The 24,813-nt window shown below is 44.3% G+C and overlaps 3 protein-coding genes and 1 pseudogene across 7 annotated transcripts in view; 1 reads left to right on the plus strand and 3 right to left on the minus strand.

Moving 5' to 3' along the window:
- The window catches only part of NASP (nuclear autoantigenic sperm protein), a 33,043-nt gene extending 23,052 nt beyond the window's left edge, over nt 1-9,991 (plus strand). The window contains exons 6-15 of one of the 2 annotated variants that reach the window (XM_054572141.1): nt 583-1,590; nt 5,373-5,452; nt 6,414-6,499; nt 6,613-6,686; nt 7,068-7,256; nt 7,372-7,538; nt 8,179-8,235; nt 8,356-8,433; nt 8,962-9,090; nt 9,592-9,991. In XM_054572141.1, the coding sequence (XP_054428116.1) occupies nt 583-1,590; nt 5,373-5,452; nt 6,414-6,499; nt 6,613-6,686; nt 7,068-7,256; nt 7,372-7,538; nt 8,179-8,235; nt 8,356-8,433; nt 8,962-9,090; nt 9,592-9,672 (1,949 nt within the window). In that variant the 3' untranslated portion in view covers nt 9,673-9,991. The remainder of the gene's footprint in view (nt 1-582; nt 1,591-5,372; nt 5,453-6,413; nt 6,500-6,612; nt 6,687-7,067; nt 7,257-7,371; nt 7,539-8,178; nt 8,236-8,355; nt 8,434-8,961; nt 9,091-9,591) is intronic. The other variant, XM_054572142.1, reaches the window with a different exon arrangement.
- Nucleotides 9,992-11,728: 1,737 nt separating this feature from the next.
- CCDC17 (coiled-coil domain containing 17) lies at nt 11,729-15,378 on the minus strand. The gene is made up of 13 exons (XM_054571634.1): nt 15,205-15,378; nt 15,048-15,122; nt 14,713-14,935; nt 14,459-14,621; nt 14,183-14,266; nt 13,968-14,086; nt 13,551-13,667; nt 13,190-13,335; nt 12,991-13,118; nt 12,642-12,845; nt 12,316-12,526; nt 12,135-12,245; nt 11,729-11,843 (listed from the first exon to the last, which is right to left on the minus strand). Exons 1-13 carry the CDS (start codon nt 15,376-15,378, stop codon nt 11,739-11,741), a joined length of 1,860 nt encoding a protein of 619 aa, XP_054427609.1. The 3' UTR covers nt 11,729-11,738.
- A 5,851-nt stretch (nt 15,379-21,229) lies between these two features.
- The window catches only part of GPBP1L1 (GC-rich promoter binding protein 1 like 1), a 51,878-nt gene continuing 48,294 nt past the window's right edge, over nt 21,230-24,813 (minus strand). For all 4 annotated transcript variants that reach the window (XM_054572146.1, XM_054572145.1, XM_054572144.1 and 1 more), the window contains exons 11-12: nt 23,866-23,968; nt 21,230-22,237 (exon numbers count right to left, since the gene is read on the minus strand). In XM_054572146.1, coding sequence (XP_054428121.1) covers nt 22,085-22,237; nt 23,866-23,968 — 256 coding nt within the window. In that variant the 3' untranslated portion in view covers nt 21,230-22,084. The remainder of the gene's footprint in view (nt 22,238-23,865; nt 23,969-24,813) is intronic.
- LOC129069402 (proteasome subunit beta type-3-like) lies at nt 22,930-23,849 on the minus strand (annotated as a pseudogene).

A 24,813-nucleotide genomic window follows, 5' to 3' on the forward strand; every position in this document is an offset into this window, starting at 1 on the left:
GTGTTCCAAAGATGCGACGTGTATTTCTTGTGTGCAAGTAATGGAAATAAGGCTCCTCCTTATCTTGGATGGTCTCTAAGATGCCTGGGTGATAACCTGCATCTGATGGAGACTGCAGTGGAGGTAGCTGATTACAGAAACTGACTGCAGGCTTTTGTAAGAGGATAGGTAAATTTTAAAAGTCTGTGAAGCCCAGTTATTTTAATAGTAGTGCTTTCAGAACCCTTTTACATTTTTTGTGTGTGAGAAATTTAGATGTTAATTTCTAAGCTGAATTTGGCTTTTAGCTATAATGTTTAGAGGAGAATGTAAAACTTGGCATCTCCACCTAACTGATAATCAGAGTGCTCAAGTAAAACAACATCTAATTTAAGGAGCTTGGTTTTCTTTTGCAATAAGTTGCTCTGCTAGATGGGACTTTCCCTTTGCTTTTCTCTAGGGGGCAAATAATTTGTAGGCCATCTGCTAAAACTTGAGCCAGGCTGTTTGAGGGTTTAAAGGGAATGTATTTTTAGTTTCCATTTATGCCTTTATCATTAAACTCGAAGACATGTTTATGCTTCATGTTCTTTAACCATGTAGAGGAAGCAAGGGAAGAGTTGAGAGAACAGGTTTATGACGCCATGGGAGAAAAAGAAGAAGCAAAAAAACTGGAAGACAAGTCTCTGGTGAAGCCTGAAAATGATAAGGAACAGGAGACTGAAGTGGAAAAGGGTGGAAGAGAAGATATGGATATAAGTGAGCCTGCAGGGGAACTACAGGAAAAAGTTGAATCCACTCCAGATCACTTAATTGAAACCACTGAAGAGGCAAAAGGAGCAACAGGACCAGAAGGACCAAGTGAAGCTGAGGTCACTTCTGGGAAGCCAGGAAAGGAAGCACTGGATGCTGAGGAAGGGAAATCAGTTTCTGCAACTCTCATCCAAGAAGAGTACAAAGAAAATGGAGGTCAGGAGAAGCAGAAGCAGGGAGAGGTAATTGTGAGGATAGAGGACAAGCCAAAAGAAGCTTCAGAAGAGCAGCCTATTGTGACTCCAGAAAAGCAGGGCGCTGAAGTGGAGGTAGAAACAGAGCCTATAGATTCAACAGTCAAGCCAGAGGATGTGGGTGGGAATGAGCCAAAGGAGCAGGTAGCTGATTCTGAAAATGATCCAGGAAAATCTGTTCCTGAGCAGCTGGTAGGGCAAGAAGTGCCTCCTGCTGAAGAGCCACCAGAGGTGACAACAGAGGTTGCAGAAGATGGATCACAAGTCTCTGAGAAGCCTGGTCAGGAGGCCACAGTTCTCCCTAAGGATGGTGCAGTCAATGGACTGTCAGTTGCAGGAGATCAGACTCCTGTTGAACCAGAGACTAGTGGAGAAGGATTGGCAGAAAGAAAAAATGGCTCAGGACTAGAAGAGGTGGTCAGGGCAGAGTTGGTTCCTAACCAGGCGGAGACTAAGCTGTCTGTAGAAGAGTCTGGGGCAGCTGGAGATGGGTTTGAGACCAAGGTAGCCCAGGGTGCTACTGAGAAATCCCCTGAAGACAAAGTTAATATAGCTGCTAATGAAGAAACACAAGAGAGAGAAGAACAGATGAAAGAGGGTGAAGGTAACCGGGATATGCAAGAGCTGCAGTGGGTGGAGTACATTCTGGATTTGACTCACTAATCATGGGTAAAAGTCAGCCTTCCATTCAGGATTTTCCGTCTGCCTTTGGATTAGGAAAGGACTAAATGAAAATGGGGGGTAGATTAAGAAGGTTGTGATAAGTCGAGCAAGTTAAATCAGCAGTAAGTCGTCTTTAGCTGGCTTAATGACTAACGCTTTTACTAACTGCAAAATAGGCCTTCTCTGATTTCTGAGGCTTGGCTAGCTATTAGTAACTTGTACCATACTAGCCAATAAAGGTGGATAGGGGTAGATTGGGGTGGGTAGAGAATTAGTGGGCTAGGCTGGCAGAGAATGCTGAATGGATGTTCACTTGCATGCCTCTGGATTGTTTTACTTACTGCTCACATGGTTCCTTTTCTCTGCTTTAGGAAGCAGGATTACAGCAGTAGAATCCACTGAACTGGTACACTTAAGCAGGCATGCCATTTAAATGTGGTTAGTTAACTCTAGAAGGCTGTACCAGAGTGAAAGAATTCTGGTGACCCATCTTAAATTTTAAATCTTCAGGAAATGCTTAGAGGCTTATTCACATTAATCAAATTAGTCCCCTTCAAAAGATGATAGAAAACTTCATTAGTCCTCTTGCTGCTTTCTCCCCTCATTTCATGCTTGCTTTGGCTGTCAAAATGAAATTTTTGTTACTTCAAACATTTTAAAGTGCGGATGTTTTCTTTATATGCTATTATTTAGTCTACTTTTCATTCAATTTATTCAAGATCTATGAGCCTCTAATTAGTAATTACATAATTGGCACGTCTGAATTGAGTTGTACTATCATTTGAGGATTCTGCTGTTTATAAGGTTCGTCTAACATTGGTGTTAACAACCCCAGGTATATACCAATTAATCATTCATATAATTGACAGATTATTTTGAGAGCTCTCTTAAATTTCAGATTTTTAAAGACCCATTATCAATATTTACAGCTCATTCTGTAAACTTCTACCTATGTGCAGGTTCCTGCACTCCAGCCAGCAAAGGCATGGTAACCAGAAGTGAATTTGGCTAAGTGGTATCACCATTAGATTGTTTATGGGCTTTAGAAGGTCTTTATGGGAAAAGCACAGAACTGAATTCTTCAATTTTTAAAAACTCCCATGTCTTTTTTTCCATTTTTAAAATGTAGTCATTGTAGAGAGAGGGGAAAGGGTGGGGGAGAGAGAGAAACATCAATTTGTTGTTGCCCTTATTGATTATGTATTCATTGGTTGATTCTTCTTTGTGCTCTGACTGGGATCCAACTTGCAACCTTGGCGTATTGGGACAACGCTCTAACCAACTGAACAACCCGGCCAGGACTGAAAATTTCCATGCCTTGGTATTTAATGATAGTGAGCAAGGATAGTAGAAAGTTCATCTGGCTCTCTTAGGTTGAACTTCAAATAATAAGCTACACCGTAGATGTCATATTTCTCATAGTTCGTTCGAAAACTATTCATCTGGTCAAAAATAACATTCATTGTTAGAGCTCTCACACATATATTACTTTTGATTCCAAAATAACCCTAGCTAATAAGTAATATTACTCCAGTCATAGTGATGAGGAAATTGAGGTTTACGGTCAAACAGTAAGTCATAATACTGGAATCCAACCCTAGATCTGACTTGAATGTATTGCCCTTCGTAGGCAACCTCATACCAAGGAAGACAACTTTTGTCCTCTCCCTTAACTCACCTCCTATCCGGAATTTATGTGGCAACATAGTCTGCAAAAATCTTGAGATTTTTCTCTTAAAACCCCATTTCCTACCACCTCTTGGACTGTTAATGTCCCTAATAAAAATTGTTGGTCTGGTGTTTGTTCTACTGTCATGCTAGATATGATGAGTGAGTGAATGGAATTTTAAAATTGGGTGTAAAGGTTGGCCATGCCCAGATGCACTGTACTGGTCAATCTGTAGTGGTTATCTGACTTTATCTGGTGAAAGTGCTTTTAATAACTAGAGAATCAGCAGATTGCCTTTACTTTGCCTTTGGCTACAAGATCAGAGAAATGGCATAAAATAGTGTCTCCCTTTTCTTTCAAGTGTGATTATAAGCATGCCACAAGATTCCATTTTCAAAGAAGCTTGGAAAATATTTTAACAGTTCTCTGATGGACATTAGAGCATTTCCATTAATACCTGGGTACAAGTTACCAAGTTGGAAAGTGTTGTCTCAAAGTAATGGCTTTCTCATTAACCTAGCTCCCTCTCTTACCATTCCATGAAGGTAGTACAGATTCCTCAAGAAAAACCAGTATTTTCCTCACACTGTTGTAAAAATTTTTAATTTGAAAATTTGATGTAAAACTACAAATAGATATTTTATGCCAAATTAGATGTCATCTTCTAACATTCTGGTATGTGTAAGAAGGGATCATTTAGAACAGTATAGGCTCTGGCCCACATGGCTCTCAGTGCTCAGAGCATTATCTCATAGACTGTAAAGTTGAGGGGTTTGTTTCGTGGCCAGGGCACATACCCAGGTTGTGGGTTTGATCCCTGGTTGGGGCACATTAAGATGGTATCCAGTAGATTTTTTTTTTTTTTTTTTCCCTCACACTGAATTTCTTTCTCTCCCCTTCCTCTCTCTAAAAGCAATGAAAAATGCTCTGGTGGGGATTTTTTTAAAAAAAGAGCAGTATAGAATAACAAACATTTAGTTGATTTTTCCTGCAAATTGAGAAGATAAGGTATTTTCTCAAGTCTGTTATGAACCTCCATAGATTGTTTCACTTGTTACACAATCTGCTGGAGGCTGGGTGTCATTGTTCCATCAATAAAATCACTCATCTAGTCTAACATGAGGGAACTAAGTACACAAACCACTAGGAAGTTTGAGTATGGACAGGTAATGGTGTTTGGTTGTGGGTGTTTGGATTTCAGAAGTACTAAATTACATAGTCCATAGAAATTGAAGAAAAGCAAGCCACTTGATAAAACAGCTTGTTTGCTGTAGAGGAATTGTTTGTGCCCTAAAAGCCCATATTAATCACACGACATTCTGAGCATTATGTGCTGTGTAGAGATATTTATTAGCAGCCTGTCCTTATAGGCACTTGACTTGTAAGTATATGTCGATATGGTAAAATACGGTATCATGGCTGCAGATTTAAGCATGTTGCTGGAATAAAATAACTGGTTGTGGTACTTTTCAGATTCTGTACATGCTAGAGCTGGCTGGAGTATGTGGCATGCTCATTGGTGAGAGTTGATAAAGGCTATGCTATTCTCTCTACAGCTTTATTTTGAGAAAACTAGTCTGTCCATCATTCCTGCTCTGAATGGACTGGAGTAACTTAACTTTCAGTATTTCTCAGCCTATGAGTGTTATCTAACAAGTGTCTTAAAGATGCTAGGAACACTGGCTGAGGATACCTCCAACTGCTTCTGGCTTAGATGGGAGCTTCTAGCCAGTGAATAAGAGGCAGTAGCTAATTGGTCTTCATCTGAACAATCCAGACTGATTTTAAGAAGAGAAACACTTAGCCTTTTATTGTTGAAGGTCTGAACCATAGACACAAGATTATGCAATCTAAGTTTAATTTAGATTACGACTTGAATTAGATTGTAATCACTGGCCTTATTTATAGCCAGTTCAAATGTTGGCTGGTTTGGCTTAGCATCTTCCCTGTCTTACCTCAGAACACAGATGATTTCACAGATGTTTATAGAATTCTGACTAGTCAGTCAGAAGATACTCTTAGTATTCTCAATACTGAGGAATTTTTGCTTGCAGAAACCGAGGGCTCAGAAGAGGAAGATAAAGAAAATGACAAGGCAGAAGAAGCACCGAATGATTCAGTTCTTGAAAACAAGGTAAATTATTATTTGTTCATTATCTTGTCTGCTTTCTTATTGTAGGACTGTGGTTTACTAGTTAGTATAGGTTTGATTACCTTATAGCTGTTTATATATTGGGTTGCCTAAAAGATTCGTTTACTTTTTCCCCATGCAGTGGTGTTTAGTTGTCTTTAACTCAATTTGAAAATTTTTGTTAGATTGTATTGTGACTGCTGTCATATCAGCCTGCATTAAAAAAAAACCAAATTGGTGTATTTCTGTGCAGCCATTTTAATTTTGAAGATGGAAGAAAAGATGCAACATTTTTGGCGTATTATGCTTTATTATTTCAAGAAAGGGAAAAACACAACTGAAACGCAAAAAGATTTGTGCAATGTGTGAAGCAGCTGCTGTGACTGATTAGACATGTCAGTAGTGGTTTGTGAAGTTTCTTGGCACCACTGACATTTTAGCCAAATCTTTGCAGTGGGCTGTCTTATGCATTGGAAGATGTTTAGCAGCACACCTGGCCTCTACCCACTAAAAGCCAATGCGGGGGATAGCCAACACACTTAAAAGATCCAAATCAATAGTTATTGGTGAAAATGAAAAATGGGGGGGGGGTTGTTTTTTGTTTTGTTGTGTTTTTTGTTTTATTGGTGTGTGTTTTTGGTTTTTAGGATTTTATTTATTTATTTTTAGAGAGGGGCAGGGAAGGAAGCATCAATTTGTAGTTGCCTCTTACATGCCCCCTACTTGAAGACTTGGCCTGCAGCCCAAGCGTGTGCCCTGACTGGGAATCGAACCAGCGACCCTTTGGTTCACAAGCCAGCACTCAATCCACTGAGCCACACCACCTGGGGCAAAAAAAAAAAATGTGTCTTCTCTTTTATGGGAAAAATTAAACAGACTCTTACTAACCCAATATTTAGATTTGTTATCTAAAGATGCTTGTCTTACACTTCTGCCTAATACCAATGATTTGGATATACTTTAGTCACTTCAAGAAAATGAAGAGGAGGAGATTGGGAACCTAGAGCTTGCCTGGGATATGCTGGATTTAGCAAAGATCATTTTTAAAAGGTAAAAACTCTTGATGCTTCTAGGCTCAGATTGGGAACTTGGTGGTTGAGAATAGAAACCAGTTAGGGTTGGGCAAATGCTCTTAAAGTTTCTGATCATTTTTCTTTTTTTAGACAAGAAACAAAAGAAGCTCAGCTTTATGCTGCACAGGCACATCTTAAACTTGGAGAAGTTAGTGTTGAATCTGGTAATACATTTTTCATTTTACTTTGCCCCTGATATCCACTGCCCCCAACCCAGTCTTTTTCAAATTCGTTAAAATCTAGCTTGATTATAAATTATGGGCAGTTGGCAGAAAAAGGACAGTAGGTTTGGATTCCCTATAGTCCCTAGAACAGTGGGTGGCCTCTTCTAATAAGTACTCTTAAATAAAAGTCTTTCAGTAAGTTTTCTAAGTCATTCTGATATTTTTTATAATTGAGAATCATAGAGATACTATGAAGATAGATGAAACGTAAATCAGGAGAGCATTTCCCCCAGAATGGTTTAACATTTGGAAGTACTGTAATATTAAATGCTGAATATTCTTTCAACATTTTGAAGAATATTGCTATTCTTTCTTCATTAGAGAATTATGTCCAAGCTGTGGAGGAGTTCCAGGCTTGTCTAAACCTGCAAGAGCAGTACCTGGAAGCCCATGACCGTCTTCTTGCAGAGACCCACTACCAGTTGGGCTTGGCCTATGGGTACAATTCTCAGTATGATGAGGCAGTGGCACAGTTTAGCAAATCTATTGAAGTCATTGAGAAGAGAATGGGTAAGTGTGCATCAGCTGTTTTCACAATGATATTGATGGATCCTGCAGTTGGCAAGGTTAAAACAGTGGATCCTTTTCTGGTAACTTACTGATCACTTCAGCCTGTTCTTTGTAGCTGTACTAAATGAGCAGATGAAGGAGGCTGAAGGATCACCTACTGAATATGAGAAAGAAATCGAGGAGCTGAAGGAATTGCTACCTGAAATTAGAGAGAAGATAGAAGATGCAAAGGAGTCCCAACGTAGTGGGAATGTAGCTGAATTGGCTCTGAAAGCAACTCTGGTTGGTTTCCTTTTGAAGTTTTGATAATAGCATGTTCAGTATCATTGAAGGCATCATGGTGTTACTGTTCTGTTTGCTAAGAATCTTAATTACTTCTTGGAAGTCAGAGGGAACGTGATAGAATAATGCTAAATTAGTAGTGTTTAAGAAAATACACTCTGGAGCTAGATTGGGTTTAACTTCTTTCTTTGCTCTTTACTCTATGTGACCATGGACATGTTTGCTTAACTTTTCTAACCTTAATTTTCTCATCTGTTCATTAAGCTACTTCTAATGGTATAAGAAAAATAGTATTTGTTTAACAATTGTAAATTATTTCCATCTCTGAGAAGTCCTCTGTATAGGTATTGAAGGCTTTTAACCCCAGATTGCCTGGCTCTGCCTTTAGAGGTAGGGTGTCAGGGTGCTAATAGGATATGGAGGGTTCAGTTTAGTATCTATACTTTGCCTGTGCCCCAGGATGTGGAGACAGCAGCTGTGGGGGTATGGGTAGTGAGGGTAGAAAATGTTGCTACTATATGGAGGCCACTAGTATTTGAGGTGTTAATCAGTTACCTGGATGGTGGGTAACTGTTGTAGGACTGTGGGTGACCTGGTAGGTTTTATCCTAGGACCCACTGGTGTTTGTCATTGTTCACAGGTAGAGAGCTCTACTTCTGGCTTCACTCCTAGTGGAGGAGGCTCTTCAGTTTCCATGGTGAGTTATTCGGGTCTTTTTATTTTTGTTGTTTGTTTGTTGTTTTGGGGGGTCACTTAATGTTAGGACTTTTTATCATTTATAGCTACACGTTGCTAACAGAGGCTTCCTTTTTGCCAGATTGTCAGTAGAAAGCCAACAGATGGTGCTTCCTCATCAAATTGTGTGACTGATATTTCCCATCTTGTCAGAAAGAAGGTAAATCTACATGCAGTGATTTATTTTTATTTTATACAAATATACAAGGAGTACCTTTCCTAATACCTGGTGCAAAGGTATTTGCAAAGGTGCTGAGGATTTGAAAGTAAAGATAGTTTTCACTTGTATACCTCTTGAAGCAATACTCTTCCTGGCCCAAGGAGTATCAGGGAAGCTATTGTGGACTGTTCCAGTCAGCCCATTGTAAGGAGCTGGCCGGTTTTCTTTCAGTCATTTAGTAGCAGACGTTCTAGTCTTAACTCTTGCTTACTTCTTGATTCAAATGTTGGAGTTCAGACTTGGTGGTTTGCTTACCATTCATATCTACTCCTCACCATCACCCTGCCGTTCCATTGGAGAGGCTGATTGGTGTGTTGGAGCAGACCAATTTATTCTGCAGAGTACATATTGGCATTGCTTCCTGTGGCTAGGGTGAGACCTTTAGAGCTGTTAATCCCAAAGTGTCCTGCAAGTGCCCTTTTAAAAATATTAAGCACATTTGTGAAGGCTACACAATTATATCTTTAGAGGAAACCAGAGGAAGAGAGCCCCCGGAAAGATGATGCAAAGAAAGCCAAGCAAGAGCCGGAAGTGAACGGAGGTGGTGGGAATGCGGTCTCCAGTGGAAATGAAGTTTCGGAAAACATGGAGGAGGAGGTGGGCAGTTAAGCAGGGGTTGGACTCCTTCCTCATTTCCCCTTGTTCTCAGGGCCTGGGGAAACAAGTCTCCCAAGTGCATGTTTCCCATCTTGAGCCTGTTTGGATTGCTTGAGTGTAACCCTCATAAAAACAGTGAGGTTATGCAAGAAACAGTTTGGTATAGAATATAGGATGTCTTCACTGACAAATGAAACCCATATACACAAACTACAGGTCCCCCTCTAATTGAATATATGAGAAGACACTTAATTGGCGAGACCATTGGATCACTTCTGCTTTTTCCTTTGCATGTAATATACGAACATCGGTTCTGTCAAGCCTATTACAGAGTATTTGAGAAACTGGCGCTATACTTCAGTCATTGCCCTGTTAGTGTACGGAGCAAAGCAGAGTTTAGGGGACCTGTTTACTTTCTCTGACTGAGACCTACTCAGTTGTATAAGGTAGAATGACTTGAAAAAGGGTCGCTTATGCCCAGGCTCCCTGTTTATCTTTCAGGCTGAGAATCAGGCTGAAAGCCGGGCAGCAGTGGAGGGGACAGTGGAGGCTGGAGCTACAGTTGAAAGCACTGCATGCTAAGAGGGAACAGAGAGCCTTCCTCCCAAGGGAAAGTGTTTTTGTATATAATGTATTTTTTCACTTTTGGGGGATTCTTTTTGTATAACTTCAATAAAGATTGTACGCAAAGGTTGAGGCTTTGATGATTTTTTTTCCCCCTTAAACATTGGCTGAATCTGTGCCTTGGAGCACTCCAGTTTTATATAGTGGTCGAAGGTACTTTTTTCCCCTTTCTGAACTGATCTCTGTGAAAGTTCTAATCCAAATACCTGTTTAATGTGTAGGTGATCAAGTGTGGCTGCTGGCCCAATGGTGCTATATTTTTCCATTTTAAATACTTGACTGAACCCGGCTGTCTTGCAGACTTTCAGCGGTGCTGTCCCTGGACGGGGGCTACAAAAACAAGACTTGGTGAAGATCTTGCTCTTTGGTGCTGGTACTGTGTGATGGGCTCTGTGAGCTGATAACAGCCTCTAAGCCAGGCCTTGGGGGGTACCTGTTTTTTATTCCCCTCCTCTCCAACTAAGGCCATAATCTTGTCTTGGGGGTGGCAGGGAAACACTCCTAAAGAAAACTGGGGAGGGAGGATGGTCTTGAGGAAAACTGGTGTGCTGACTGTGGAGACTTGAGCTTTCTGGTCAAAAAATGGCTAAGGGACTGACTGATGTCCTGGATGTCCTGGATGTAGTTGGAAATATCTGGGGAGGCTGGTTGGTTGAGTTGTATTGTTTTCTGTACAGAAAGATTGAAATATATCAACACTTGGAATTGTTACCCATCTGCAGTTTTGACTTCTCAAATAAACATGGTTTAAAAAAAAAAAAAAAGTTCCTGGTCTGGTCTTGTGTTTAAAGATCTTAGAGTGGGACCTTGGGCCTCCTGGAGCATTTCAGGGTGGGATGTGTAGTTAAAAGGCAGAAACTGGCCCAGAAACTCTTGACTGCTCGGCCTAAGAAAGCTGGTGCTTGGGTACCTGGTACTAGAGCCATCCCATTTGGCCCTCACTGATGTCCAAGACAAGACTGGCTGAGCTGTCTCTGACCTGACCCTTAGTTTAAGAACGTGCTATGCACTCAGTACTCTTTGGCTCCAGATTCCACACAGCCTGCCCTCTAAGGGGGTTTGATGAGATGACACACACAGGGCTACTTGGCTGGGTGAGATGGATATTAGGTTACAGCCTGCTGTTCAAGCAGAATTGGAGGCAGAGGGAGCCCTGCTGATTATCAAGTAAATTCCATTTTTCCAGAGTTTACTGTTTTCTAAATCAGCAGTCCCCAGCCTTTTGTTTTCAGAGCCAGAATGTCCTATCTGGGCTTCCTGGTTCACAACATTTTGGGCACCAGGGTCAGGTTTTGTGAAAGAATTTTTTCCACGGGTGGTGGGGGAGAGGGGGTGGTTTCAGGACCTTTCAAGCACATTACACTGAAGCTCACTTCCTACTGTTCAGTCAGGTTCCTAACAGGCCCAGACCTGTACTGGTACCCGCAGGTTGGGGACCCCTGCTCTAAATAATAAAGTGGTTGAGTTTCTCTGGGGCGGTTACAGGTGGCTACAGAATCTTGCTGTGAAATTCCTTCCCAAAGATGCCCTATTGCAAGTCCTGAAATTTTTGTGTGTAGAGGAGAGGTCTTTGACGCTGGGGTTTGGGGTCAGAACCAATACAAAATTTCAGCTTGCTTTCGCATGTGAACATTCCCTACGCACACACACATTTGGGTTTGGACCCTGCCTCCGATGTGTGAGTACATAAGGCTACAAGAGCTTCCTGTTTGTGGGGGCCTTGGGAGCCTGGAAGCCTTCCTGAGGATTGTCCTGAGAAAATGGAGTTGAATGAAGTGTGGCGATAAAATTGACTTTGGAAAAAACAAGTAGCCATGAGTTTATTGAGTTACTTTAGGTGTGATTAAAGTGCCCCAGCTTTTTGCTTCTAGATATTTCGTCAGAATGGTAATAAAGCTGCAGCTGTGGGAATAGGCCTCATTCTAGGCCCTAGTACACGGGACAAGCTATTTGTACCACATCCTCCTGGACTCAGAAAGCCAGTAGGAGTGGGTCAAAGATGGTGCAGGCGCAAGCCCTCATCTCTATCCTTGACTGCTGCCAAGGGGCTCTCCTGCAGGAGGAGGGGGGTCAACGAAGCCAGCTGTTGGGGCAAGAGAGCTGGCTTCCAGGGAAGATGAGCTGGACACCTGTAGAACGGGGAGAAAGCAGGTTTTTAGCACAAGGTTTATATAGAGGTTAACAGCACAAGTTCTGGAGTTGGATTGGACTATCTTAGAGTCTAACTGAACCAAGTTAATCCTGTGCTCTGATTTCCTTACCTGTTTGTATAGCACTTACCTAATAGGATGTGTGAGGGCCACAATCCACAGAAAGCAAGTATTTGGTAGTGACTTGGCACATACTGAGTTACCAACAAAGTCTGGCTATTACCACACAAACTACATCCATGGTATACCTAGCTCCAGTTGAGCCCTCACCGGAGGTGGGTACTGATAGTCGTGGGCATTTGCTGGATTGATCTCTGCTAGTGTCTGGACGGCTGCATCTCTTGCATTCACCAGCCGCAAAAAGAGCTCAGCCTGACTTACCTGGGAAGAGGTGAAATGATAACAGTATCTGTACTTTTCAGTTGACTTGGTCCCCATTTTCCACACTCACCTGGGGAATTCCATTCAGCTGTCCAGGGCCAAGGCTGAGGTCCAGGGGAGGGGCCCGAAGTGGAAGACGCCAGCGGCCACTTAGTACCCTCTGATTCCCGTCAAAGAGCACCAGTGAGGCCCAGGCCTTTGGTTGTGGTACCCTGGCCCATGCCAGCCCCTGCCAGGCTTGTAGCTCACAGACCAAGGACACTGATGGTGAGGGTGGTAGCCTAAAGTAACGAAGAGGCACGAAGCCAGGACTGGCGTAACTCCCTAGAACTTGGTCCACAGCCAGATGAGAAAACATGGCAAGGGACATGAAAGCCGTAATTCCCACCTACTGACCTGGGTACAGGCTGCCTGCTGGCAAGAATGGCACAGTTGCCCATGGGCCCAGGAGCTGGAGGAGGGGGCAAACAAAGGGCTGGGGGCAAAGCTGTGGTGCCTCCTGTATGCTGTCCATCTCGGGCCAAGCCAGTCATTAGTTGCACCCAAATCCAAGAAGCCTCAAGGCCCCGCAGGAAGTCATAGAAAATGACCAGGCCAGCCCTGGAAATACAGGTCGCAGTGGGCCTCCACACACACCTCTCCCCACGTCCCCAAAGCCCCCTGTCATTTCTCCAACCCAAGCTGGACCTTAACCAGCTTCAGTGACCAAGTCACAGAGGATGTCAAAGGAGGGAGCAGGCCTCACCCAGGGTCATACGGTGCAGGACCCAGAACATCAGCTGTGGGCAGAACAAAGTGTGGATCCAGGCCCAGGCTCTTGGTCATGGCTCCAGGAAGCTGCCACTGTGAGGAAGAGTCAAGTCCTCTAGAAAGCTTCCTTGGTGCCTATGTTCCCCAAAATATACAGAGCAGAGCTGTCCCCACCCCAAGCCTTGGGTCCTCACGGTCTTTTCTGTGCCACCCAAGAATAAGATGCCTGTGGAGTGTGGGAGCGATGGCAGCGGGGGAGCCACCGGTGGTGGGAGGTGTGGAGGATCTTCCCTTCTCAGGCGTGGGCTGGGATTGGCCACAAATTGTGGCTCCCCGGACCCTAGGAGAGGAGGAAGAGTGGGGCACCTCTGAGCAGAACACAAGTAACTGGGCTGATAACCTTGCCGTGAGAGCCATACCCCCACACATGGACTTCTGGAGAAGCACAAGGACACAGATGGGCACAAACAAGCATCTCATTCCTCATGCACGGTCTCTCTCTAACCTCGGCCATCTGGGGAGGGCTAGCAGGGTGGGCCTGAGGTGCTCACTGACCCCAGGGTGCAGGGCCTGCACTCCTCTGCATCTGCAAAGCCAGGATTTCTGCCTCCAGGTGCCGGTTTTCAGCCTCCACTACTAGAAGCTCCCCAGATGTGGAACCTGCTGGCCTTCCTGTGACGAACAAGTGTGACCTGTCACCTTTGACTGCTGGTGACCAGCTTGGTCTGGCTCTGAACACCTCTTCAACCTTAGAACTCTCTGGGCAAGTGTGTACTTGTTAAGTAACATTCTAGTAAGTGCCACAAAAAGGCCACCCAGGTTTTCTTTCTACCTCGGGGTTTTTGCTTAAATGGTTTCCATGCCAAATATGCCCTCCCTCATCGCCCTTTTCTCCTTCCAACATTAAGACCACTGCTTCCGAGAGGCCCTCCTAGCTGCCTTCCCCGCCGCCCTGCCCCCAGCCCTGTCCACCCCTGCGCGTCCGCGACCGCTGAAGCTCCAGAGCTGATGCCTCCACTTGCAACTGCCATATCTGGTCTAGAACGCCGAGGTCCCGGCCCCCACCTCGAATGTAGTCCTCACGCAGGGCTCTAGGGAGTAGGGGACAAGAAGGCAACAGCGTCTTTTCAGGACTGATCAGCGCTTCGCCCCGTGGCCGTCCCCGGGCCCCGGACCTTGGACCTCACCCGATCTCAGCAGCCAGAGTCCCTGGTTTGGACTGTAGCACCGGACAACAGAGTTCTGCCTCTCGCATGGAGTTCAGCTCGGTCCTGGAGTGGGGGCGTTGTCACGGGCCCACACCTCTGGCCTATCCGCCCCTTCCCGAACTCACAAGTACTGCCTTCCCTCGGCTTCCAGACCTAAGTCTTGTGTGTGTCCGGCCCCTCCTGGGCTCCCCAGGCCCCAACCCGGCTAGCAGGCCCGCCCCGCGGCGCTCCGGGATCCCTGGCGCGAGGTCTCACCGGCGCTCGGCCTGCAGATGCTGAACGCGCGTTCCTAAAGCCTCTAGAGCTCCCCTTGTTCGCCCGGCCTCGGCCCTGAGTTCCTGAAGCTCCCGTTCCAGGCCTAACAGGCGTGATATACTGCCCCGGGTCCGGGCCAAACCTTGGAGGCGCCGGTTCAGTCCTGAGTAAGGGACCAAGTGAGAATAGATTCGGGTAACCTCAGACCAAGGAATGACCCTAGTGTCCCTTTCTCCCCTCCCTTTTCCCCTCACCTTCACTGCATAGCTCCAGAGCCCGGTTCTGTGCCTCTGTCTCTGCCACACGCCTCCTGTGATTCCTGTGCAGCTCCCGCAGCCGCTCCCCGGGGTTCCCAGCGGCCCGGGAGGTGGGACCCTGGGTCGGAGTCTTTGAATGGTCCCAGAGCTCCTCGGACCCCTTGGGAATCACTGTTATCCGGGGCTGCATTTCCTGCAGATACAGCCGCAGTCCCTGCACCTGGAGATTACCGTAACCCGCGATCTGCTTATAGGGTTAATCTGACCCACGAATCATCAATAGGTTTGGGGAGGATGCTCAGATTCAAGCCCGTGTGCAGCGCCCAGTGTACCTCCTCTGTTAGCCTCCTTAGAGCCGATCTGCTGGCCTCCTGGTCTGGTAAGCCCTGGTGTTCTTGTGACACAACCTGGGTACAGCATGTGGGGTGAGGAATCCTGAGGGTCAGGGTTACTTGAATAACCGCTCATGGCCATGGGGGAGACCCTTACCATGGGGCCTTGTGGTTCCGAGCCTTTTGAGGGCTGTGCTCCAAGTGTCACCTCCTGGGTCAATCGGCCTATGCAGAAGCGCTGAGTATGAGTGGCCAAGAGGGCCCAGGAGCGGAAAACCATGCCACAGGACCCACAGGGCAGGAGCCCTGGCTTCCCAGAGTGGGAGGCCATGGGATGGAACCCCTTCCTAGACACCAAACCAAGGCCTGAAGAAGACAGGACAGAGAGTAGGGAAAAGAGAAAGGAGGGTGAAATAGAAAGCCAGAGGCAGAGAGGAAAGGCAGAGAGAGGCTTATTGGGTCTTTAAAGTATCAAGTTTGTTTGGGGAGGAGCCTTAGCTCCCCACGCAACTACAGGTCTGGGCAGGTCTGGAGAATGGGTGTGGAAGGCTTGGTGACCTGCGGGAAGAGGCTCTGGCTTGAAAAAATGTTACAAAGTCTGCTCCACCTCATTGCATGAGACAGGAGAGTCTCTAATGTTACATCTTGTTTTTTCTGCCAATATTAATACAATCAAGGGGAATGAGCAGTGCCTTCTAGGCTAGCTGGGCCCATGCAACACACTCCATCATTGATCACAGCCTTTGGCAGGGAAGTGTCATCTTGTTCATCCTTGTTTTGCCCAAGTGGATATAAACGAAATTAGTGTCATTCTCCATTCCTTGAACACAGAGTAGGCAGACTGCCTTGTCTGCCTTTATGAGCCTTCTGCCAGCAAACCACGTCTTCGTCTTCTTTTTCTTTTGCAAAAACCTTTGTTCCCATTTGGTATAGGGCATGTGAGAGGGCTTCATGGTGGTTAAAAGGCTGCCAGGAGTTGCAGGGAGAGGCTCAGGCAGAGCCTAACACCAGGGGGACACAGAGGAGCCCCTCAAAGGTTTCTGGGCTCCAAAAGCTCCTAGTCATGTTTGAAGGTGAGCCTTTTGAAGAGATATTCACCCAGTCCAGCCTGGGGGCTATTGACCTGTGGAGGTTGGTCAGGTGGTCACCCATCTCCTTGATGAATTTCACCTCATCTATCAATTGGAAGTGGTCCTCTAGGAAGTTAAGAAATGGGGTCTGCGGGCTAAACCCAGGACATGCAGACCCAAAAGGGCCAGGTTCAGCTTCTTCTCTATGACCATGGAGGCTTCTATGGTGTCCTGGATTTTACCCTACTCATTTTGGAAAGGCTTCTGCATGTCCTGAAAGAGAGTGTAGCTGCTTGTTTTACATCTCTAAGCGGTGCTTGGTGCACTTGTGCTTCTCCTTAGCCATCTTGAGAAGTGGCCCTTGCACTGCAGAGCCACGACCTTGCATCAAAATAGAAGCTCAAAGAAAAGGAGTAGGAGGCCCACAGATGCAAGTTAACCAGGTGGTTGACGGTGGTCACATTGGTGAAATTATTCTGACATATCTGGGAGCTCGTGGTTGCTTGGCAATAAGGGGTTAAGATAAAAAAAGAAAAAGAAAAAAGGTATTGGCTGGTCCCGAAGGCCAAGGATCACTGAGTTGGTTCTGAAATTGCAACCGGAAAAGAGGTTTGAAGGCGGTGGGAGACTGGAAGGGGAGTCACTGGGTCTGTTCTGTCCAAATACTGTTGAAGCAAGACGCAGATCTGCCAGACCTCTGAGCATTACTCCCATGTCTTTAGACTAGACTGAAAAGCTTTTCCTTGCACTGTGCCTCTCTGGAAACAACCATAGATTTTTCATAACTAAGTCCCATTAAGGCTGGCAATCTCTCCGTAAGTCCAATTCTGTTTCCTGTTTTTCTAGCTGGAGAGGGGGGATAATCATCATAGCACAATGAATGAAAATTCTGAGAAAACACAATGAGTCTATGGGATGAGGGAATCATATATAGAAAGGTACCTTCATTTGACAGCAGCCAGGGGCCAAATAGGCCCATTCCTGCTGGCCAAATCTCTCTGCCGCTTCCTGAAATATATATACACATCAGAGGCAGGATCTCTGAACTAGACTCAGGTTCCTAAATAAGACCCCCTTTTAATTTTAATTTATTTTTTGTTTTTATTTATCTTCCCTTTATTCCCCTCCACCCTGCACTGCCTCTCCCACCAGCATTCCTCTCCTCTTAGTTCATGTCCATGGGTCGTACATATAAGTTCTGTGGCTTCTCCACTTCCTATACTATTTTTTCTTTTTCTTTTTAAGAAGATTTTATTTATTTAGAGAGGGGGAGGGAGAAAGAGGGACAGAAACATCAATGTGTGATTTTATCTTGTGTGCCCCCTGCTGGGGAGCTGGTCTGCAACCCAGGCATGTGCCCTATACTAGGAATCGAACCAGTAACCCTTTCGTTCGCAAGCTGGCACTCAGTCCAAGGAGCCACACCAGCCAGGGCCATTTTTTTATACTATTCTTAACCTCTGCCTGTCTATTTTGTACCTACTACTACTTATGTTTCTTATTCCCTGTACCTTTTCCCTCATTCTTCCCCCTTCCCCTCCCCTCTGATCTCCATTTCTGTGATTCCGTTCCTGTTCTAGTTGTTTGCTTAGTTTGCTTTTTTGTTTTTGTGTTTTAGGTTCAGTTGATAATTATTTGTTGTCATTTTACTGTTCATAGTTTTTGATCTTCTTTTTCTTAGACAAGTCCCTTTACCATTTCATATAGTAAGGGCTTGATGATGATGAACTCTCTTTAACTTGACCTTCTGGGTAGCGCTTTATCTGCCCTTCCATTCTAAATGAGAGCTTTGCTGGACAGAATAATCTTGGGTGCAGGCCTTCACCTTTCATGACTTTGAGTACTTCTTGCCAGCCCCTTCTTGCCTGCAAGGTTTCTTTTGAGAAATCAGCTGATAGTCTTATGGGAACTCCTTTGTACATAACTGTCTCCTTTCATCTTGCTGCTTTTAAGATGCTCTCCTTATCTTTAATCTTGGGGAATGTAATTATGATGTGCTTTGGTGTGTGCTTCCTTGGGTCCAACTTCTTTGGGACTCTCTGAGCTTCCTGGACTTCCTGGAAGTCTATTTCCTTGGCCAGAATGGGGATGTTCTCCTTCATTATTTGTTCAAATAAGTTTTCAGTTTCTTGCTCTTTCTCTTCTTCTTATGGCAGACCTATAATTTGGATGTTGGACATTTAAAGTTGTCTGAGAGGTTTCTAAGCCTCTCCATTTCTTCTGAATTCTTGTTTCTTCATTCTGTTCTGGTTGAATGTGTATCTCTTCCTTTTGCTCCCAACTGGGATTTGAGTCCCGGTTTCCTTCCGGTTGGTTCCCTGTATATTTTTCTTTATTTCACTTTGCATAGCCTTCATTTTTCCCTCCATTTTGGGACCATACTCAACCATTTCTTTGAGCATCCAGATTACCACTGTTTTGAGCTGTGCATGTGATAGGTTGGCTATCTGTTGATCGTTTAGTTCTATTTTTGGAGCTTTGATCTGTTCTTTCATTTGGGCCATATTTCTTTGTCTCAGAGCACCTGTAGGTAACTAAGTTCTTTTCTCTTGCTTTTAAGATTCTCTCTTTATCTTTAACCTTTGACATTTTAATTATGATGTGTCTTGGAGTGGGCCTATTTGCATCCATCTTGTGTGGGACTCTGCTTCCTGGATTTGCATGTCTATTTCCTTCACCAATTTAGGTAAGTTTTATTTCATTATTTTTTCAAATAAATTTCCAATTTCTTGCTCATACTCTTCTCCTGTCACCCCTATGATGCAAATATTGGACCTCTTGAAGTTGTCCCAGGGGCTGCTTATATTTTCCTAATGTTTTCTTTTCTTCTGATTGGTTGTTTTTTTTTTTTTTGGTTCCTTATGTCACAAACCATTGATTCTTGGCTTCACCCACTCCACTATTGTTTTCCTGTCAATTATTCCATGTATCCTTCATTTATGATGACCTTCCTTATGCCGTTGAGTTCCTCACTAAGTTCCTTGCGCATCCTTATAACCAGTGCTTTGAACTCTGAATCTGATAGATTGCTTATCTCCATTTTGCTTAGATCTTTTTCTGACATTTTGATCTGTTCTTTTATTATTATTATTTTGGTCTTTTTGGCAGTCTGTTTGTTTCTATGTATTAGGTAGAGCTGCTCTGACTCTGTGTCTTGATAGTGTGGCCTAATGTAGTAGGTGTCTTGTAGGGTCCAGTGGCACAGCTTCCCCTATCAAAGTGTGCTCTTTGTATGGGCTGACTACACCCTCTTGCAGTTCAGCCTTAGTTGCTGTTGGCAGATCAATGGGAGGGATTTACTCAGGCCAGTCAGCTGCAGTGGTTAGTGTGACCACTTACTATTAACTCTTCCCTCTGTGGAGGATCAGCTGTGCAGGGGCAGGGTGGTAGTGCTCTAATGAAGTCTGTAGCTGTCCACTGGGTGCACTGACCGTGGGCTTTCCTGGGTGGTGCAGGTCAAGATCAACCCCCACCTCTGCTTTGCCCAGGGCTATCCTGCCTGAGCTATAAAGCAACCTGAGAAGCCTGCTACTGGTGCTGGGCTTGGATTCCTAGACAAAGCCCAGCTGTGAATCTAGGTTGGCTGCTGTTACATGGGCCTGGGGCTCACTGAGGCCAGATATTGGTTGTTAGATAGGGTTTAAATTTGTGAAGCATGAGCCAAGACCAAACAATTATATGGAAAAGCACCTTGGTTGGGCCAAGAAGTTGAGTACAGTGGTCTCCGAGGATGTCCAAGGCAGGTCAATTGGTGTTAGCCAGGCTGATGGGAGTCTCAGATATGGCACCAGCTTGCCAGTTCAGTCCGGATGGATGTGGTTTCCTTAATTCTGTAGTCGTCAGACTTCCATCCAACTCAACTTCTTACAGTTCTGAGTGATAGGTTTTCTGTATTTTAGTTGTGAGTTTGTTGTGGTTGCATAGAGGTAAACCATGTCTGCTTATACCACCATCTTGACCGGAAGCTGGTTGGCTTTTATGCATGTCCCACCCAGGGATTGAACTCACAATTTTGGTATACTGGGATGACATTGTAACAACTGAGTTACCTGGCCAAGGCCTGTATTTCATCGATTCTAAGATGCACATTTTTTAATGCTGAAATCAGGATTCACAACTAATGGAGTGTCCTAACAATGTTTTCTATTATATGAAATAACGTCTTAAAGTATACACATTCCATGAAATATGGCATAGTTCTTACTGCTCTATTTCAACCACTATTCCCTCAGCTTGCACATGGACTGCTTACACTGCTGGCAGAAGAGACTGTAGTACAGTATGGCAGATAGGGCCTCTGCCTTCTTAACCTTTAGAATCTAACAAATGTCATTCTAGTCTGTAGCCTGCACTCCTTCTAGAGCCCACACTTCCGGTTAGTATCTAATATGAAGTCAGGCCTGTTGCTCCTCTGCTGTTGCCCATTATAACATGATCTTGGTCTTCTATATCCACTAGAGACTATGTAGGAAGAGTCAGAGTACCGGTGTCAGTAAGTACCTGTTAACTTCTGCTTGTCCATGAGATGTTGGCCTACGGTTTCATTTTTAATGTAACTGTTTATTCCCTTCCTTACTGGGCTGGGCACTCCTTATAACCCCCAGAGCCTTAAAGATGCCTGGGATACAAAAGAGCCTGGGGAGTATTTGTTATACAAAAACACTTGCCTCCTCCACTGGCCACCCAGCCAGCAATGGTTCAAATCGTTTCCCCTGTGTTGTTCTTTTTTTTTTTAGATTTTATTTATTTTTAGAGGGTAAGGGAGGGAGGAAGAGAGGGAGAGAACCATCAATGTGTGGTTGCCTCTCATAAGGCCCCAACTGGGGACCTGGCCTACAACCCAGGCATGTGTCCTGACTCGGAATTGAACCAGTAACCTTTTGGTTCGCAGGCTGACAGTCCACTGAGCCACACCAGCCAGGCCTCTCCTATGTTCTTATATATCAGGAAAATTGAGACACAGGCTTTCCTTAAAATATGTACATTCATAAATACAAGGGCAGTGAGCAAAAGCTTCAGGAAAGAAACTTGGGTTTCTGATTTTATTACTGGTAATTTATTGCACAGGTTTTCTGCATCAAAAAAGTAGCTGCTAAAAGGAGAAACAATTGTGTATGATTCAGATGTTACTCAGACTGCCAGATGCTTTTCCCCTAAAAAAGAAACCACTCATCTAATTTTAAAGAAAATAGACTTCTTACACAAGACAATCCAAACTGATGCAAAATATTTATTCCAAGTTAGTTATTTTATGCAGTAGTTTCCCCCTCAAGACTTGTGATAACCACATCTTTTAAATCTGTAAATAATGTTATCAAAATAATCTTAATCTTCGAAATCTCACAAAAATTTATATTTTACAATCCACCCTGAATATCAAGGCTGCAGGAATAACACATTTCCTATATCCAAATATTTTACAGCTGTACCCAAAAAAAGGAAAATCAGAAAAAAAAAAAAGAAAAAAAAAAAAGAAACAAAAAAAAAAGAAACCCACATATGCTTAGTTAAGGGCTAATGTTACCCGAGCAGCCAAAAATAAAATAAAATATCCAAATTACTAGCATTAATTTAATACAATTATAACTTCAATAGTCACTTTGTCATTGACAATGATTGCTTGAGCACAGGGGTGAGTGCCCCAAGGGCTGGTGGAAGCTATTGTTGCAGACCAGTGTCTCTTCCTCTCTGCACCGCCAGCTCCCACTTGTGCATCGCCCCATATATACTGTGTGTGTGTATTTTAAAAATCTTTCCCACCATACAAATCTCTCTATTAAGCAGATAACAGGAAGAACATCAACAAAAGCTAAACAAGTCAATCTCTCTCTCTTTGGGATATGATTATTTCCCTTGTGCATGAAATATTCAACAACATAAGAAAAGGAAAAGAAAATTTCTTTTGTATATTCCGTAAGCACACGAGCTGAGTTCATGGGTCAGATTTAACTGTGAACATTTATATGCCTACTTCCAGGCATCGTCATCTGATGTTTCACTGCTACTGGTTTCCGTGTCTGAGTCCTCAAACTCTGCTTTACAAGTGCTTCTCCAAGGGGAGAACAGGCTGGAACTGCGGCTCTGCAAGAAGCCATTCTTCCCAAAGCCATTTCTTCTCAGCTGTGGTAAGCATGGGACAGAAGGAAAAATAACAGAACATCAATATCTATACTGGCCAATGGGACCTGGGAAAGCCAGGCCTCAACTCAATTCTAGGCAGAATGTAGAGGGAGGACCCTTCTAACAGATCGAAGATTTCTTATAGCAGCACTATCAGACATCAGTGTGCGCGCGTGCACACACACAAAGAGCAATGTAAGGCATGTGCTGGGAGAGCCTTTTAAGATATTTCTCTAAGTTCTCAGGTGATGACAATGATAGAGAAACAGAGTTCTGAACAGCAAAGTCTTTTAGTCAGCCTGTATTTTTGCTTTATAGGAGGACACAATTGTTATTTATGCTTTAAATATATTCCAATAGGACATAAGCTCCATGAGGTCTGTAGACACCCCCTGGTCTCCACTGTTACAGCACTGCCCCATATACACTGTGTATACCATATATAAGGTCTGGCAGTATTTTACTCAGAGAAAGAATCTAAGCATTTGCTGAATAAATTTGGCTTCTTGGCTCTGGCCAGATACCAGAAAAAAACCCACAGGGCTAAAAGCAGAGGAAAAGCCAGCTTTCTTAGGAACCAAGGGCTCAACCCCGTAACAGTGGAACACAGTCCTGTGGTCCTGATAGGGGGTTAAAGCTTCCATGATGAAAGAACATACTACCTACTGAAATCCACTATTGACCTGGTTTTTGTATGTAACACTGGATATCCCTACTGCCTAGGCACATTTATTTTATTAGTATTATTTTAGAAAAACTACTTTGTTAAAAAAAAAAAAAAGTGGACTCTGGGAACACAGGATTAGTCCATTTGGGCCTTCAGCGTCCTGGTGGTGCTTTGTCCTTCTCAATGACATGGATGACAACTCCCATGCCTGACACTGCATCACGGTCCACAGCATTCAGCACGGCTTGTAAGATGGTTTTGCATAGGTGTTCTGGACCTATGTTGGGCTCCCAGAGGGATTCGGACATCCTGTACATCTGTGTGGTGTGGGTGCCACTGACCACAAAGTCGTCGGTCACTGGGGCAGCCAATGAGGTCTAGAGAGCAAATGAAGGGCTTAAAGGTCTTCGGGTCCAACCGAGCAAGGACTGGCTCAGTGTAGTAGGGGCCAAACCGTTTCTTATACAAGAGGTAGACCACCATGCTCAAGAGGGTGTAAAACTTGATCTGTCAACCTTCCTTCAGCTCATACAGATTCAACTGGAACCTGAGACAGTGGGCAACAGTCTGGGTGTTGGTGACTAGCCTGGCCAGGCTGATGTACAGCCAGTCACTCATGGGAAAGAGCTTCTGGAAACCTGTGTTCACCATCTGGGCCTGGATCCTGAAATGCCTGTTGGCAGCGATAGCCACAGTTTTTCTTTTTCATGACCATGACGACCCCTCCATTACAGCACATAATAGACATGACTGTGGTGTAGCGTAACTGCCAATCTCCACAATTCCAGCACACCTGCTGCCTAGGCGGATTCAGATGCTTTTCTGTATTTCTACTATGACAACTTTATACTTTCTTTGCCAGGTTTTTTCACACTACATTGGACTCCTTAAGGGCAATGACTATCCTGACTCCTCATTCTCCTTCTCGTTAACTGGTCTCCAGGAAAGGTTTATAACATACCTGCTCTGTTTTCATGTGGAACTCTTTGAGCTCATCCTCTGTGAGGGGAAGGCAATTCTCGTCATTTTCAGGATACTCCTGCCATCCCATTGCTTTCAATAACCTGGAGGCGGCATGCCAGGCACAGAAAACATGACAGCTTTAAGTCGTAAGTGGGAAGCACACAACTTTCCACAGAAAACTTTCCTGCACAGGGACAATGGTACCCACTTGGATGTTAGAGAAGAAATTTAGGTTCATCTTTTCTCCCCAGTAGGATAAGCTTTAATTATTGCTATTTAGGTGCTTATTATTAAAAGGGGGATCTTCACAGTTGCTCTTTCCAGAGCCTAAGAGCTACAGAGATAATGAAAAGCCACAGAAAATAAGAGCATAAAAAAAAAGTCAAACTGCAAGGACCCCCCTCTGTCCCATACACAAAACAGATGAATAAATCTCACTTTTCTCTCGTGAGCAAATTAGCGTATTTCCACGTGTACTGAAGTTCTCTTTAAATTTCATGGCATTATGGTCTCCTTTATAACCTTGTGACCCCTAAAGTTCCTCTGGACAGGAGCCTCCTTTCAGGAAGGCACTATCGTATTTGGTGGGCCTCCTGTGCCATCAGCTGCCCAGATAGCTGGCTGCTCTGTGTTCAAGGCCCTCATTTAAAGAATAAGCTCCAGACATGGGGGTCTCATGACTTCCAACCAAGGCCCCTTCAAGGGGTCTTATGTGAAATTGTTCAGTTGGGCCAGAAGGGTCCAAGAGGAGAGTACAACAGTCCCTAGAAACAGGTCCCCCTCTCCCCATATCAACTGGAGCCATGAACTGAGTCTGAAACTAAATTCCACATAAAGAAGAGTGAAAAGGCTGGCTGAGTCTGTAAAGGAATGCCCGCCGAGAAACAGGCCAACCTGAGGCACACCAGGAGAACAGGTTAGGGTGAGTGTGGGACTTCTTTCTGTA

Source organism: Pteronotus mesoamericanus, unplaced genomic scaffold, assembly GCF_021234165.1.
Source record: "Pteronotus mesoamericanus isolate MK-2021 breed Mesoamerican mustached bat unplaced genomic scaffold, CSHL_Meso_final contig_221, whole genome shotgun sequence".
Lineage (NCBI taxonomy): Eukaryota > Metazoa > Chordata > Mammalia > Chiroptera > Mormoopidae > Pteronotus > Pteronotus mesoamericanus.

Coding starts and splice junctions, on each gene's coding strand:
- CCDC17 (XM_054571634.1), bottom strand. CDS start 15,378: ATGGCCTCCCACTCTGGGAAGCCAGGGCTCCTGCCCTGTGGGTCCTGT. Junction 15,123..15,204: donor CGGAACCACAAGGCCCCATG/GTAAGGGTCTCC, acceptor TGCTGTACCCAG/GTTGTGTCACAAGAACACCA. Junction 11,844..12,134: donor ACTATCAGTACCCACCTCCG/GTGAGGGCTCAA, acceptor CCCGTTCTACAG/GTGTCCAGCTCATCTTCCCT.